The sequence below is a fragment of the Lepisosteus platostomus genome, chromosome 7, assembly GCF_059453375.1.
Source record: "Lepisosteus platostomus isolate fLepPlt1 chromosome 7, fLepPlt1.hap1, whole genome shotgun sequence".
NCBI lineage: Eukaryota > Metazoa > Chordata > Actinopteri > Semionotiformes > Lepisosteidae > Lepisosteus > Lepisosteus platostomus.
In genome coordinates, this window is record NC_142617.1 from 19,778,223 (window position 1) to 19,793,701 (window position 15,479).

A 15,479-nucleotide genomic window follows, 5' to 3' on the forward strand; every position below is an offset into this window, starting at 1 on the left:
AAATTATTGTGTATTAAGATGTATACCTGTATGTGATTTTTGCTTTTCCTTTGTTTTGTTTTAATGTTCCCTGTGATGATGTGTCATCAAAGGCGCAATATAAAATAAAGATTATCATCAATGAAGCATCGTAACCGAAAAATGACAACCCACAATTCACCACAATGGAATTGTGGGGTGTCACATGGAATGAAAAAGGACATGGATGTGTTTAGCAGCAGTACTTTACCCCCCCTTACCAGCTCCTCCCTGGCCTGAGGGGGTATCCAGAGCGAGTAGTAGCGGTGAAACTCCACGATGGCAGGAGGTGTGGCTGTTGAGTCTTCAGCGGACACCAGTTCTTTGTCATACTGCTGCAGAGCCAGGCAGAGAGGCAGCGGGTCCCTCTGGGAGTGCAGCACATCCGACAGGACAGCAATGAGGAACTCGGGGACCACACCGTGCATACCTGGGGAGGGCACGAACAAGGAATCTCCTCAGCGGTCCTTGCTGACCCTTTTCATATTGGACTCAAAACCACAGGCACCAGACTCTCTCTAGGTGTGTGGTCGGAGGGTCACAATTACCAGTCTGAGAAATATTAAAGCAGAAGCCCAATTCTTTGTACACATTTGACTCAGAAAAGCTTGTGCATAGATGAATCAACATTATAAAACGGCAAAAGACAGTAATCCATGAGGAACTAGGAATGACTGGGCAACATGGCTAGTTAAAGCTATTTTCTGTTTCTTTCAAATCAGGTTTCGGGGGAAGCGGAGCCTATCACAGCAGCAACGGTCAGCAGCCACCATACCAGTATGTTTTGGACTTTGGAGGAAACACAGGGAGAACATACATAGAACTCCATAGTCCAGAATTGAACCCAGGGCCCAGCATTATGAGGCAGCAATGCTAACCACTGCGACATTGTGCTGCCAATAGCAAGTTTGTGATTAAAATAATTAAAGTGACTAAATAACAAGCAGTTTAAGACCATGTAATTTGTTGAGTCAAATGGGAAACTGGCGGGAAAGCTCAAAGCTTACGCTGAACTCTCCCTGCATTTACCTTATACAGAGGTTACATACATGCAGTCTTGCCAGTTGATGGTTAGCAGTCAGTGCAATGCATTTATCCATTGATAAATGGATAACAAACCTTACTGCAGTCTAGATATTGGATGCCAGCAAACAGTTAGCAAAACCAAAGTCCTTATGAATTCCATCAAAATAAACCAGCAAATGTCTTGTGCGTTAACAGGTTTTCTACAAAAAGTCTTCTGATGAAAGCCCTGTAAAAGTGAGAGGATTTGATATCAACCCTCAAAGTCAACCCAGAAGTCTACTTTTGGACAGATACTTCAGGGGACAAGTGGAAACTAAAGCAATGAGAAATCAGGGATGAAATCAGGAGAAATTTCAACCTTCAAGAAAAGGATGGAATAGATTCTTGGATCAATAAGCTAAGGTTGCTCTGAAACAGATGTTAGTGGGACCAGTAGGGGGCGCTCAACCTGTAGTCTGTGTGGATCCTAATGCCCCAGTATAGTGACTGGGACACTATACTGTAAAAAGGGACCATCCTTAAAATGAGGAGTAAAACAGAGCTCCTGACTCTCAGTGGTCATTAAAAATTCCAGGGTGTTTCTTGAAAAGAGGAAGGGTGTTAACCTTGTGTCCTGGTCAAATTTCCCCCTGGCCTTTACCAGTCATGGCCTCCTATTAATCCCCATCTATGAACTGGCTTCATCACTCTGCTCTCCTCCCCACTGAAAGCTTGTGTGTGGCGAGTGTACTGGTGCACTATGGCTGCCGCTACACGATCCAGCTGGGGCTACATACTGGTGGTAGTAGAAGGGAGCACCCACTGCCTATAAAGCACTTTGAGCGGAGACTTCAGAAAAGCGTTATACAAGTATAAGGAATTATTATTTTACCATGTTCCTTTTCAGAGATTGCTGGCAACCTGTTTCTGGCTTCCAGTGCTGCTGGGACCAGGGCACTGAAAGGGAAGGTTTGCAGGATGAGATCTTCATTAAGAGCTGACCCCAGCTCTTCACACTCCCCCTCACTGCCCTCCATTATCACGTCCACCATGTCCAGCACATCTGAAAAACAGGAGCAGGTGCTTAAAACCGCTGTCATCCTCCACATTTGCCAACAGCTCAGAAAAACCAAGCCATGTGCCGTCACAATTTGACAACTGCCTCAGTCTCATTTTTTCTTGAACGGGCCTCCCACAGCAAGTAAAACAGAAACATCTGTAGCATTCCGAAGGGTTTCAATAAAATTGCATTACTGTTACTGTTTCTGTCTAATTACTGTTCCAAGGTATGGCCACTGTCATACAATGGCAATGCCAATGGCTGTCTTATTCACACAGAATCTGAATTCATTTCTGAAATAGGGTCTGGTGCACTAAAAGACTGTTAAATTCACCTAGGGGCAGGCTGTATTATTATGTACAAACTTTCTCCTGTACACCTCCTTTGTGGGGTATCTAAGACTCAACATACAGTACATAAAATTGACTTGACATAACAATCTCCCATAGGTCCCATAATCACATTTTTTTTTTTAAGTTTAAGGAAAGTTTATGCTGCAGTAATGTGGTCCTCGCCAGCAACCACCTGGGCTCCATTTTGTGCTCAGTCTCATTTTGTTCATTTGCATCATCTCTCTCTCTGATTTCTTCATTTCTTTTTCTCCAGCAATGCATTTATTATTTACTGTATATATTTAAGAGTAAGCTATATTTGGTGTGTATGTTAAAGGGTTTTTCATGAATGGCAATAATCTGTACATGCTCATGCAATGGCTAAGAAACGGTAACTTCAGACCCAAGAAAATTAGGGTTACATAAAGACTTGGCACAACAGAGTGGGTGTATTTACTAAGGTAATGATTATTCATAATATAATGTACAGTGCTTTATGAATGCAAGCAGTTATTATTACTGAACAGTACGTCCCCTGTTTCTTTTACCTTTATTCACTCTTTAACTGAAATATTCTCTCCTTGACCCTTTCTGTGACACAGTACTGTTGTTCCTACAGGCATCACTACTTGTTCCTACTTAATCTATTGTCTTATCTATATACACTGCCTGCTGTCAGCATTCCTTATTTTTCTTTCCCACATGCTGAGACACCCAGTGAGGCAAATGCCATTTAGCCTCCACAGAATAACCCTCATTCTAAGAGATATTTGGCATTTGCCTGAATTAGTGTTCATTAAAATTACTGATGAGGTGGCACTGCATGATACTTTTGTTCACCGTGCTCAAAGCAGTAGGACATCAGCCACTAGCAGTACCTTTTGTAAATAATCTAGTAGGGCTATACAACGTGGGGCAAAGGCACTTACATCACACAAAGCATGGCCCCAGCTTGCACTAAATGAAGTGTGGTGAATGTCACAATTGTCCCTTCAGAGCTTCTTATTGGATTTGAAGTCTTGCTAAAAGAGTTGCATACATTAGAAAAATCATAAAAAAGTATTTGTCAAAGCCAGGCACCCGCCATTCACCAAAACCTTCTTGGCATATTTCTTAGTTCTTCATGTGCTTCCCAAGGCAATAATGAAGCCTCTGGAAAGTCAGAAATTCAAAATGTTGTTTTTAAACTTATCATGAGAACCACAAGAAAACAGATCATTTTTTTCCCAGCAGCTTGCCATTTGTTTCCCCCGAGACTGTGCTTTTAGATCAAAAGTGTGATGAGAGACCACTCCTGCAGACCCAGCTTATTTATTTACTGTTGTTCACTGCTTCACAGAAATGCTCACCGTCAATGTGCGAAACAGGGATACTGGCGGCATCTCCTTCCTGGCCTGTCACGTTGGCCTGCAGGTAGCTTGCCTCCTGAACAAGACTTGCTGCCTTGTCCGTGTACAGGTAGGGGTTTGACACAAGCTTCACGAGAACCTGTGGCAACAGACAGCTGGCTCAGTAGTGCAAAGATAACTGTGGACACCAGCTACAAATGAGACACGACCCATCTGTTTTGTACTTAGTAGCAAATTGATTGCAGGATCGATTTATTGTTTACTGTAGTCTACTGAAGAAGGCTCCACAGTCAAAATGTTGTGTTTCTTCTCTTTTCAACATTGTTTACTGTATATTTTTAAGAGGCATGCTATATTTGGTGTTTAATTATTCTAATTAAAGGGTTTTAAAACATGTCTTGAAAAACGCCAGGGTATGCATGCACTGCCCACCTCTGACTGAGTTGGAACAAAACAGTTAACAACACTCTTCACCTCAGCGTATCAAACACCTACTGATTCTACAAGTACTTTAATTATTTGTGGTCTCTGTTTCTTACCCATGGAAACCTATAACATTCAACTAAATAGAAGTGCACTTCAAAACAAGAACAGCAGGCACTTTATCCAGAGAGTTGTAGGTGTAAGGAAGAAGCTGCCCAGCCATGTTGTTGGAAACCAATGTCCTGGCTTCTTTGAAGAAACACTGAATGAGATACCTAGATCAATAAGCTTCTAAGTACCAGACAGTCTAGACTGGCTGAATGGCCTCCTCTTGTTTGCAACTTTTCTTATGCTCTTAATCTGCTACGTTGATACAAAACTATGATGTGATACTTGCATATTTTTGCTACGAATTTCAAGTGAAGGTCTAAACAGTCAGCTGTACATTATCACTTCTAGAAAAAATTTTTCACAATGTGAAAAATGTATTAACAATCATTTGTGTCATGTGAAGAGATGAGAAGCCCGATTTGTAACTTTTATCTTTGCCCCAGAGATTGTTTTCCACCCAGAAAGAAAGAAAACAGGGATGAAATCATTAGACTTGGGCTGCTGCTGGCAGCCAGAATGAGCCTTAGGCCAACACTTGAATTCAGCCTCCTCACCCTTTCCAGGAACTGGATCACTGTTTCCTGCTCAGACTGCTGCACAAGAGCGAGGTGATCCAGCCACAGCTCCAGCTCCTGCCATGTGTACTCAAACACACCGCTGTCCTTCAACACCTGCCGTTCACAAAGCGCAAAAGATACAAACAAGAGAACCATGTCAGAACACACTAAATATGGAAAGGACACACAAAAAGAACTGCTGAACAGAATCTGTCAGGATAGCTAAAGACATTCACACTGACTCATCAATGTCTTCTTTCAGACTGATCATGCAGTAAGAGGTGCTGAATTAAGACTTATGCAATGGAAAGACTTAATTTAAAATACTATACCCAGTGGTCTGTAATCTTTATCCAAGACTATTGTTAAGTCTTTTACAGCAGCATGGTTGCTGCCCTTAATGCTGTGAAGCGGTACTAGCAGACCAGCAGGTGACACACTAAAGTCTACCACCCATCATTTGTTAAACCATACTTACAATGGCTATCAAAAATATTCACTCCCCTTGGACTTTTTTACATTTTATTGTGTTTCAATATGGAGTCATAATGTAATAAACTGGGAGTTTTTGCCACTGATTGACAGAAAACATTGTATAGAGTGTCAAAGTGAAAACAGAATTCTACAGAGTCAATATTTGGTAGAGTCATGTTTGGCAGAATTATAGTCATGAGTTTATTTGGATACATTTCTACCAGCTTTCCACATCTGGACACTGCAATTTATGCCTATTCTACTCTGCAAAATAGCTCAAACTCCCTCAGGTTGGATGGGAAAAGTTGAACAGACAGCAATTTTCATCTCCCGAGACAGATTCTTGATTGGATTGAGGTCCAGGCTTTGATAGGGCCACTCCAGAACATTGACCGTTTTCTTTTTGAGTCACTCCAGTGTGGCTTCGCCTGTGTTTTGGGTCATTGTCCTGCTGGAAAATGAATCTTCTCCCTAATCCCATGTCTCTTGCCGACTGCAGCAGGTTTTCCTCCAGGATTTCTTTGTACTTTCCTGCATTCATTTTTCCTTCTATCTTCACAAGTCTTTCAGGCCCTGATGCAGCAAAGCATCCCCATAGCATGATACTGCCACTACCACGCTTCACAGTAGTGCTCTCAGGATTATGTTCACGCTTGCACCAAACATAATGCTTACCTTTGGGAGAAAAAAGTTAATTTTGGTCTTATCAGACCATAGACTCCTCTTTTGGTCTCAGAGTTTCCCACATGCTTTCTGGCAAAGTATAGTTGAGATTTGATGTAAGTCTTTTTTGTCACTCTCCCAGAAGTACTTTGGAAGGTCCTTTGTTTTCATGTTGTAGTTGTTGTTGTTGGGAGTTTTACTAATCAGCTGTAGGACCTCCCAGAGACTGGTATATTTATCCTGAACTCATGTGAAGCACCCTTATTGCACACAGGTGGACTTCATTCAACAAATTATCTGATTTCTAAAAACGTTTGGATGCATCAGAGCCTATTTAGGTGTGTCATAGTAAAAGGGGTGAATACTTATGCAATCACTTATTTGCTGTTTAATGTTTATTTTTAAAATTAGTGTTCAATTTGATATCATAGAGTATTTGTGCTTATCAATGGCAAAAAAAGTCTCATATCAATACACTGTGATTCACAATTGTAACACAGTAAAACATGAAAAAGCCCAAGGGGGGTGAATACTTCTGATATCCACTGCATCACCTACATGTTTCTGAAGCTTACTGGCCACTTATTTGTCCTATTAGGTGGCACTAAAGACTCCAGGTAAATAAATGGAGTAGAAGACGACGGTGCCACTGCTGTTTTCTGCTTCTGTGTGCCTGAGCAACATCAGTGTAAGTGTGATGTATCGGACTGTTACCTTCACTACCAGCATGCGTGTTGAGGTCTTCAGGTGAGTATTACTACTGGTCACAAACATTTTCAGCAGCAAGTAAAATACAGATTTTTCTCCACTGGCTCTCCCTGGATCCACTGCTTCCTAAAAAGAAAGGAGTACAGGACTCAAGGCTGATAGATCAATAAGAACAACTCAGAGAAGGGAAGAAGGTTAACAAATATTCCAACACCCAGGATGAGACATAAAAAAGTGATCATCTTTATCAGTACCTGGGCTCTGAACCATGAAAACTTGCTTGCAGGCAAATCCAGGGCCAGCTGTAGCATCTGGTACTGAAGGACTGGGGCTACTTCCTCTCTCATGCCCTTCTCCGTCACGATACCTGGAAAGATTAGGAGGAAACACAGATGCTTCAAAGTCAGTCTTTGTTTCCCATCATTCCTCTACTTGCTCTGCAGTAAAGTCTTTCTACTATTTCTATCAAATAAAACGTAAAGCTGCCCTGCCAATTATCTAAAGCTCCTTGATCAATGGACTACGATGAGAAGAATATTGATCTGGGGCAGGCAAAAAACACAAAAATAACTGGTGAATTCATTTTAAAAAAGCCATTTATTCACACTGACTGCATCTCTTTCTGTCACAGCATTTTAGTTTTTCCAGAACTGCAGACCTCCAAAACTGTTCTCATTTCATTCAGGCCACCCAGCAGCGTTAAAATCTCTGTACAAACCAAACTCACCTTTTAAGAGTTTGCTGAAGTCGAAGGTGCTCTGACTGATCAGATGAGGCACGACCTTCTGATAAAGACAAATGACCTTGAGGATGACGGCTTTCAATATAGTGGTCTCTGGGTCATCGAAACCTACAAGGCAACACCCAAAAGTAAGGTTCAAAGTACTACTGTTTCTGCTGGTTGCAGGAATCAGGAAAGGGAGGAGGTATCATAATTCAATTTCTGAGCCCCTGAGAAAACTACAAAACCAAGCACAAAACCAGTGGCAGCCTCTTTTGGACTGCTGAGAGAGTTCTAATGGATTTTACGGTAAATCTGAATGAAGACTAACAAATGTAAAGAGCTGTTTGTGTGTATAGCCAATAACCTAAAACAAATCAATGACATTATTTAATTCAAATGCATTTAACAAAATGTGACATGTTCTTTTAAATACAGCATACATTATCACCAAGGGCTTTTTTTATTCAGTATTAAGATTATTTTATCTATCAAATCTCCTTCAAGACATCAAAAAGCTTTTTAAAGAAATGTTGAGATCTATCAAAAACAGCTTCATACGACCTTATAGAGTGCTCAATGACAATCACACTGTTATAAGATTATTAAAGTTTCTGTTGTTACTGTACAACAATAATAATAAGATAATAACCAAGGGTTCACATATTTTTGTATTAGTTTAAGTTTGGCATCTTTCTTGTGGGCTCTTTGTGAACAGATGTGTCGAATGACAATATAACATATTATCACTAATTATTTCCACCTTCCAGATTTTCAGATTCGTTCTTTCTCTCATCTTTCCGGTCTCCCTCTTCCCCCTTTTCTTTCTTGGTAAGGGACTGCCATGTTGCCACAATGTTGGTCAAGTCTGGCAAAACCTAGAAGCAAAGAATTAAAAGTCTCAATGTTTTTGTGTGAGCACATCAAAACAAAAGAAGGACAAGTTGCCTGAATTTCAGTTTTGCTTGAGGTTAGTGGCACGTTTCCTTAAATTAAATTAAATTACATTTCCATAAATTAATGTCATGTAATTTCCATAAAATTTTGTAAAAATCTAATTTCCATAAACTGTCTTTAAGCACCTAGTGGCACAGTTTTTATCTAGCAAGTAGAAATGATATATTAACTGATCCACAATGATGTACAGATATGGCCAGTCTGCAGGTACAAAAGAAACTCTTGTCTTTATTCATTCAAAAAATAAGTTACGTTATACACTCAAGTGTTTAAGAAGTTACATATTACCCAATTTAATTACCCTTTTTAAAACATACACCTTTCAGTAGTACCCCAATTAAAAAAAAAAAGTAATTCATCCCTTTTCTAACCGCTTCTTCCAATACAAGATTGCAGGGAAGCCACAACCTATCCCAACAAGCAACTGGTGCACCCTGGCTGGGCTGCCAGTCCATCACAGGGCATAATTCAAACAACAGACACTCACTCACACCAGCTTCAGTTTTATCTGAAGCCAATTAACCTACCAGTATGGTTTTGGACTATAGGAGAGAACCAGAGCACCTGAAAAAAAACCTTCGCAAACATGTGGACAGCACACAAACTCAACACAGACAGGACACCAGGTCAGGAAAAGAACCCAGGACCCCAACAATGCTATCCACTGCCTGACTGTGCTGCCCTAAGACTACACAATAAATTATCTAAAGCATACCTACAAATCAACAAACCCATTATGTGTGTATTTGGAAAGCATGGTAAAGCTATAAAAAAAAGAATTTTACTAAAAATACCCAAAGAACTTTCCCTTGTTTCAGAGGATCCTGCAGTGATTTTAAGTACCCCCAGGAGTTCCCCATATGCCCCTTTTATGAAAGCAGCTTCGGCCATGAAAACAATGAGAGAACCTGCAAAGATAGTTCATTCACCTTGCTGAGGGCTTCTCTGTACTGTTGAACAAAGTCCTCCATCATGCTGACAGAATAGACATCAGAGTTCTGCCACACTGTCTTAAGCTGACAGTACTCAATGTTCTTCAAGGCTCTTTTCAGGATGAAGGAGACTAGGGAGAGAGTGGTGTGCTTCACAGCGTTGTTACCCATCTATGAAAAAAACACGCACACTCCAGTTAACAAAGCCTCCTGAACTTATTCTGCAATGTAGGATGCCTAGCTTTCACTGTGAAAGTTTCCAAACAGTGGTGAAAATATCGTGCTTAAACAACAAGATTTATACAGTCACAACATAATAATATACAACCTCCATCAAGAAGCTTATTTTTGCTTATTATTTCTATATAGGTTATAAACAAGGGGAAGACATTATTTTTATACTTCTCTCAATTCATCATTATGTTACCTTTTAAAAAAATATTTTTAAATGAATGAAATTCACAAACGTCAAAATGTTAAGGTATTGTCATCATGCACAAACTGTCAAGGTCTACCTAATTTAGAAATTGATAGGTGTTTAAAAGCAAAAATGGCCATTAGAAGAACTTTTCTTATGTAAAATTAAGAACATACTGTCTTATACTATGTGAGATTTGGGCTTTTCTAGGAATTGGAATCATTCTGCAGAAAATAAATTCCTGGGACCAGTGTCAGTTAAAGGGCCGCTGGTTAAAGGGTAACTCACGTTAAGCCCCTGGGTGAAAAAGGCTTTGTTGCAGATGAAAGGGAGGGATGTCACCATCACCATGGACAGGAGACGAGGCAGAGGAATGAACTCCTCGTTAGAGAAAGCCCTGGACACCTCTGGCTGGGCCTCGTAAATCTAGGGTCACAGAAAGGGCACACTTAATTCCTCCTCATCAGTGGGAATCAGGCAGGGTCAAATTAGAAAGCTTCCGCAGAGGGAGACGTTAATCCAATCTATTGCGTTAGTCCCTATAAAACATATAATTACTGGTGAGTAGCAAATCTCAGCTGGAAAAGCTGGAGAGCTTCACAGTAATGGTGGATGGCTTCTCTATTCTAGCGTTAACCATATTCGGGAATCTGGGAATCACACACAAGGCTCATCTGTAATAAAAATTGATTAAGACATCTTTTTTTCACTGTAGAAATATTGTTTATTAGGCCATTTCGATCACAGCTCATGGACCCTGAGACAATAAAGAGAATATAATGTTTAAAAGACTGACACGCTATCTCAAACCCCTTCATAGCTCTGTGTACCTTCTTGAGGAGGTTGATGTTGTCCTTCCACGCTGTCTTCTGTCTCGGTACGAAGGAATATTGAGTCTCTTTGAAGTACCTCTGCAGCAAATCAGGACAGACTTTCAGAATACTGACCACCAGCTCAGCCACGAGTTCGTCTTCCGTGGCCTGCTTCAGTCCCACAATGAACTGCAGCAGGACAACATTCCCGGACCTGAAAGGAAAGAAGAATTAACGAAAGTGCCCAGAAAATGTCCCTGCTCTCAAACTGACAATACTGACTAATCAATCAAGACTAATCAAAAGAGGCTTTTCCAGATCATGCATTTTCTTCTCCCTTTTCTTCCTCCTTTGTCACACCCCTATATTTTATTCTGCCATGAAAAAGACAGGTATAACTACAGAGGTATAACTACTTAATTAAACCAACGACAGATGAAACACTTTTATAGTTTATAAAGTATATTTCAATTATCCAAGTCTAAAAGCTAAGAACACCTACCCTGTTTGGTAGTTAGTGGCTAATTAATCTAACGATTATATCCAGCATTTCTTGAAAGAAGGTATCAACATGGATGGGTAATGTGTTCCACACTCCTACCACCTTTTGAGTAAAGAAGTACCTCATGCTCATGCTTTACAGTGCAGTTTAATGTACTTTCCACTTGTTTCTTGTAGTTCGTGTGTCACTGTTGATTCTGAATAAATCCACTGACTTGACTTTACCTTTGTGGATTTTGAATGCTGGCTGAAGGTGATTAAAGACACAGATCTGTCTTCTGCCAGCTCCCTTACACAGTTCTGATTGGCATTGTGAAATCATAAGTGCCGTGATGGAGCTTCAGTTATGTTTTTGGCAGCTTGTAACAGCCTACTGGCACTTCCAAGCCTGAAGCATAACCAGCACTTAATAACACTATATACTTTGCAGGACTGAGATTTTCTTGTAAGGGATTTACGGAATCTTGATGTGTTTTCTTAAATACCTCATGGCTGCTGCACACATTCCAGTGAAAACATTGGGTTTGCTTTGCATGGGCAATTCACATACAAAGGGATATATGAGAAACTTCACACTTCACCACTTTCCCATTTTCATGGCAAATAAGGGTTTTGTTTCCACACACATAATGTGCAAATTGCAAAAATTAAAAGTACAACTCCACCATAGAAGAAAAACAATCTTAACACAGTAGTTACCTCCCAGCTGTTCCTAGGCTTTGGTCATAGAAATTAATGCCATGATTAAGGGAACAGCAGAGATCCAGGAGGAAGTTGTGAGTCAGCTCTCGCACCACCATCCTCCCAGCCTCACCAGGGTCCACAGCCATCTGAGGAAAAGAAACAAAACATAAATCCAGAAAAATGAAATGAAACGACGCTTCTCTTTCTGTTGCTGGATGACAATCTCTGCTGTTTTTAACATTTGTTCTAACTATCTCCTTATACACCTATCCAATTTTTAATTGCCAGTTGTGTCACTTCATGTCTCGGTTCACACTACCTCCAATCCGCCCCACCTTCGAGTCACCCATCTTCACAGGGCTCAGGCTACACGGCCCCTGCAGGAAGTGTCCCTTGCAGACAGGACCACAAGCCTGCTGGTGTCTGGGAAATCGTAGGGGTCACCGTGTCATCGGAAGCCAAAATGCCCCTAGCTGAATTATACTGACCGCACTCCGAGTGTCAGTCCGCCAACTATGCTCCTCTGCTTGACAAATCCTGGTCACAGTCGGCTAGTGACTCAGGAGCCAATCCGCGACACCAGCATCACATTACTCAGACTGAGGATAACTTTACTGACTGAGCCCTCCTCCGTTAAAACTGAAAAACAACAGCAGGGACAAACCTTGGACTCCTCTGGGATGGCATCTGCTATTCCATTCCACTTGTACAGGGAGGCAATGTGAGCCAGCACTGCAGAACTGAAGAAGCGCACTTTTTGAGTCTTACTTATTGCTTTGTTTTGAACAACCTGAAAAGCAAAAATACAAAACCTCAGGAGAAATTGATTCAGAATGCACAATATGTTTTGCTTCAATTCCTCAATTCAATTCAGTGAACAGTGGGATGGCCATTCACAGTTTTATACAGTATTTGTTGTCGAGAGGTTCTCGGGTTCAAACCCCAGCTCTGCCAGAGTTTTATAAAGCTCTGTTTTTCTGTTTAGATATAAAATAGAGGAGCAGCAGTTGGTGTTCAGCCCTCCATTTCTGTAAGTCACTCTGTAAGTTGGATGGAAGCATTAGTATAAAGAAGACTATGTTTACTCTTTTACTTATTTTGCTAGAATTCAGACTTAAAATTCCAATCAAACTCCAAGTCATTTGCAATCTGTTGGACGGTGCCAGATAAAATTTGGCAAAATCTTTTTAGGAATTACAAACTCTTAGTAACACAAAAAGTAATCTTAAAATAAGATGCTAGAGTCACAGTCATAGAAACATGAGATCTCTTCCTTATTACCGAGGTGTTACCAGTAGTACTGGGAATCCACTAAACAATTCAGTTTCTATCATTTAATGAGAACTAAAAAGAGATAAGAAGAAAAAGCAGGCATTACTTCCTTTTACTGTGCCTCTTTTACTGTGTGTAAAGAGCCTTAAGAAAAATCCTATGTCTGTCTAAAAAAAAAAATGTCAATAGCTTAATCGCTACACTAAAAAAAACACAGAAGACATGACGCACATGTGGCACAGAGTTTGAGACTTCTGCCATAAGCCTTGACCATTCATCAGAGACCTCCATTTCCATGTCAGAATTTACATTGGAAATGAACGAAAAATGTGAAAGAACAACAATATTATTGCGTAAAGCCTGTGTAGTCAGAAAAAATACCTATTGGAATGAACTATCTGAAATAAAAATTACAGGCTTTTCTGCAAACAGTTTTTACACCACATATTACTCATCTATTCTAGAAATACAGAATGGTAAATATGCACAAAAAAGAATCTAAAATGTTTAAATACATCAAAACTTACTTTAGTCTGTAGCGTAGACAACAGGAGATTGATAGAAGAAATTCTATCATCCTTCAGCCCCGTGCTTAAAATATCAGTAAGGAAATCTAGAGCAAAGAAAAATAAGGTTGTCTTTAATATTAAAGTCTATTTAAAGATGTCTGTCTGAGTTTTAACCAAATATCAGTTGACATTACTGGTAGCATGACTTATGTGAACCTGAAAAATAATATATATATAACAAAAACAAATATTACCTTTTGTCTCAAGAACTTGTCCTATTGTCTGGTTGTCACCGGAAATTAGAAATGAAACCGCAAACTGGATGTAAGCCAAGCGAATATCAGGCTTGCCCTGGTTTAATGAAAAAGGACACTTATATCAGCAGAGCAAAAGCAGTTTATTACCGATATAGTTATGCGCTGATCTGAATCCAAATCAAAAAGAAATGCCAGGATTAAGCAACACAACTTTTATTAACTACTCTATTTACTTCTTAGCACAAATATCCTTAAATATCCACAAATAACACCTGAAGAAGGCCCCACAGCCGAAATGTTGCATTTTCTTCTCTTTTCAGCATGGAATAAACCTTTACTTGTCCCTTTGTAGCCTACGCAAGCTGACGCAGCTACCTACTTGCTGAAGTGGTAAATCTAATCTCAGGTGACAAACAACACATAACAGATTCCACTATGTCATTATTTATTTAACAAAAAATAAGCCAACATGCAGAAGCCATGTGTGAAAAACTAAGTACAATCCAGGATTCAGTAGAACCACCTTTAGCAGCAATAACTTGAAGTAATCGTTTTCTGTACGAGTTTATCAGTCTCTCACATGGTTTTGGAGGAATTTTGGCCCACTCTTCTTTACAACATTGCTTCAGTTCATTGATGTTTGAGGGCATTCGTTTATGCACAGCTCTCTTAAGGTCCCGCCACCACATTGTTTCAGAAATCTTGTGGTTTGTTCAGATGCAAGTTTGCAAACCTAAGCTGTGCTGCCACGTTCTTTTTGGAGAGAAGGGGCTTTTCCTGGCTACCCTTCCATGAAAGTCATACTGTACCTGTTCAGTCTTTTTCTGATCGTACCGTCATGAACATTTAACATACAATCCCTAGATGTAGCTCTTGGGTTCTTTGCGATTTCTCTGAGCATTATACGGTCTGATCTTGGGGTGAATTTGCGGGGACGCCCACTCCTGGGAAGATCGGCAACTGTATTGAATGTTCTCCATTTGTAAATAATCCTTCTCACTGTAGAAGGATGGATTTCAAATTGTTTGGAAAAGGCCTTATAACCCTTCAAGTGCATTTGGCTGCTAATTACCTTCTTAATTCCTATGGGAGCAGTAAGGGTGTTCTTAATTTTGACCACATAGTTTCTGCATTTTGGCTTACTTTTTGTTGAATAAATAATGACATAGTGAAATCTGTTATATGTTGTCTGTTATCTGAGGCTAGATTTGTCTAATTACAGAAGTTGGTGAGGACCAGACGATTGTTACTTATGCCCTGATATGTAAAACCACTGAATTGAAAGAGGGTGTACTTTCTTTTTCACATGACTGTATACTTATACATCTTACAGTCTTATTGACTTCCTCTTCGTTAAAGTCTAATAATTAGATGGGTTTTGACTATTTCTAAGGACAATCTTAGAGTCAGCTGGAGTCTGTAGCAGGTCTGGCAGCTGACAGGTCTGTGATCTCACCTGTTTGTCTCTTCTCCTTGCCAGTCCGGAAAGACTCTTGCCGAAGTTGAAGTTACTGAATACCTCTCTGGCAGAGTCTGGCCCTTGTGAAACCATAGCAGACAGGAGGCTAAGACACTGCCGCACATACCTGAGTGGGGCAGAAGAGTACATACGAAATGAGGAGTTAGGCTTTATTATTGTGGTCCCTCTAATGACTTACAATTTGATAAAGAGTCCTAAGGTAATAATGCCTGTAGTGCAGACCTCTTTAAGAAACC

The 15,479-nt window shown here is 40.2% G+C and overlaps 1 protein-coding gene across 1 annotated transcript in view; it reads right to left on the reverse strand.

Moving 5' to 3' along the window:
* urb1 (URB1 ribosome biogenesis homolog) overlaps positions 1 to 15,479 on the reverse strand; it is a 42,015-nt gene that overhangs the window by 23,842 nt on the left and 2,694 nt on the right. The window contains exons 4-19 of the mRNA XM_088639611.1: positions 15,220 to 15,349; positions 13,761 to 13,857; positions 13,525 to 13,610; positions 12,390 to 12,515; positions 11,741 to 11,871; positions 10,559 to 10,754; positions 10,017 to 10,154; positions 9,308 to 9,481; positions 8,185 to 8,299; positions 7,428 to 7,550; positions 6,955 to 7,067; positions 6,707 to 6,826; positions 4,853 to 4,969; positions 3,765 to 3,903; positions 1,916 to 2,086; positions 240 to 448 (exon numbers count right to left, since the gene is read on the reverse strand). Coding sequence (XP_088495737.1) covers positions 240 to 448; positions 1,916 to 2,086; positions 3,765 to 3,903; positions 4,853 to 4,969; positions 6,707 to 6,826; positions 6,955 to 7,067; positions 7,428 to 7,550; positions 8,185 to 8,299; positions 9,308 to 9,481; positions 10,017 to 10,154; positions 10,559 to 10,754; positions 11,741 to 11,871; positions 12,390 to 12,515; positions 13,525 to 13,610; positions 13,761 to 13,857; positions 15,220 to 15,349 — 2,185 coding nt within the window. The remainder of the gene's footprint in view (positions 1 to 239; positions 449 to 1,915; positions 2,087 to 3,764; positions 3,904 to 4,852; positions 4,970 to 6,706; positions 6,827 to 6,954; positions 7,068 to 7,427; positions 7,551 to 8,184; positions 8,300 to 9,307; positions 9,482 to 10,016; positions 10,155 to 10,558; positions 10,755 to 11,740; positions 11,872 to 12,389; positions 12,516 to 13,524; positions 13,611 to 13,760; positions 13,858 to 15,219; positions 15,350 to 15,479) is intronic.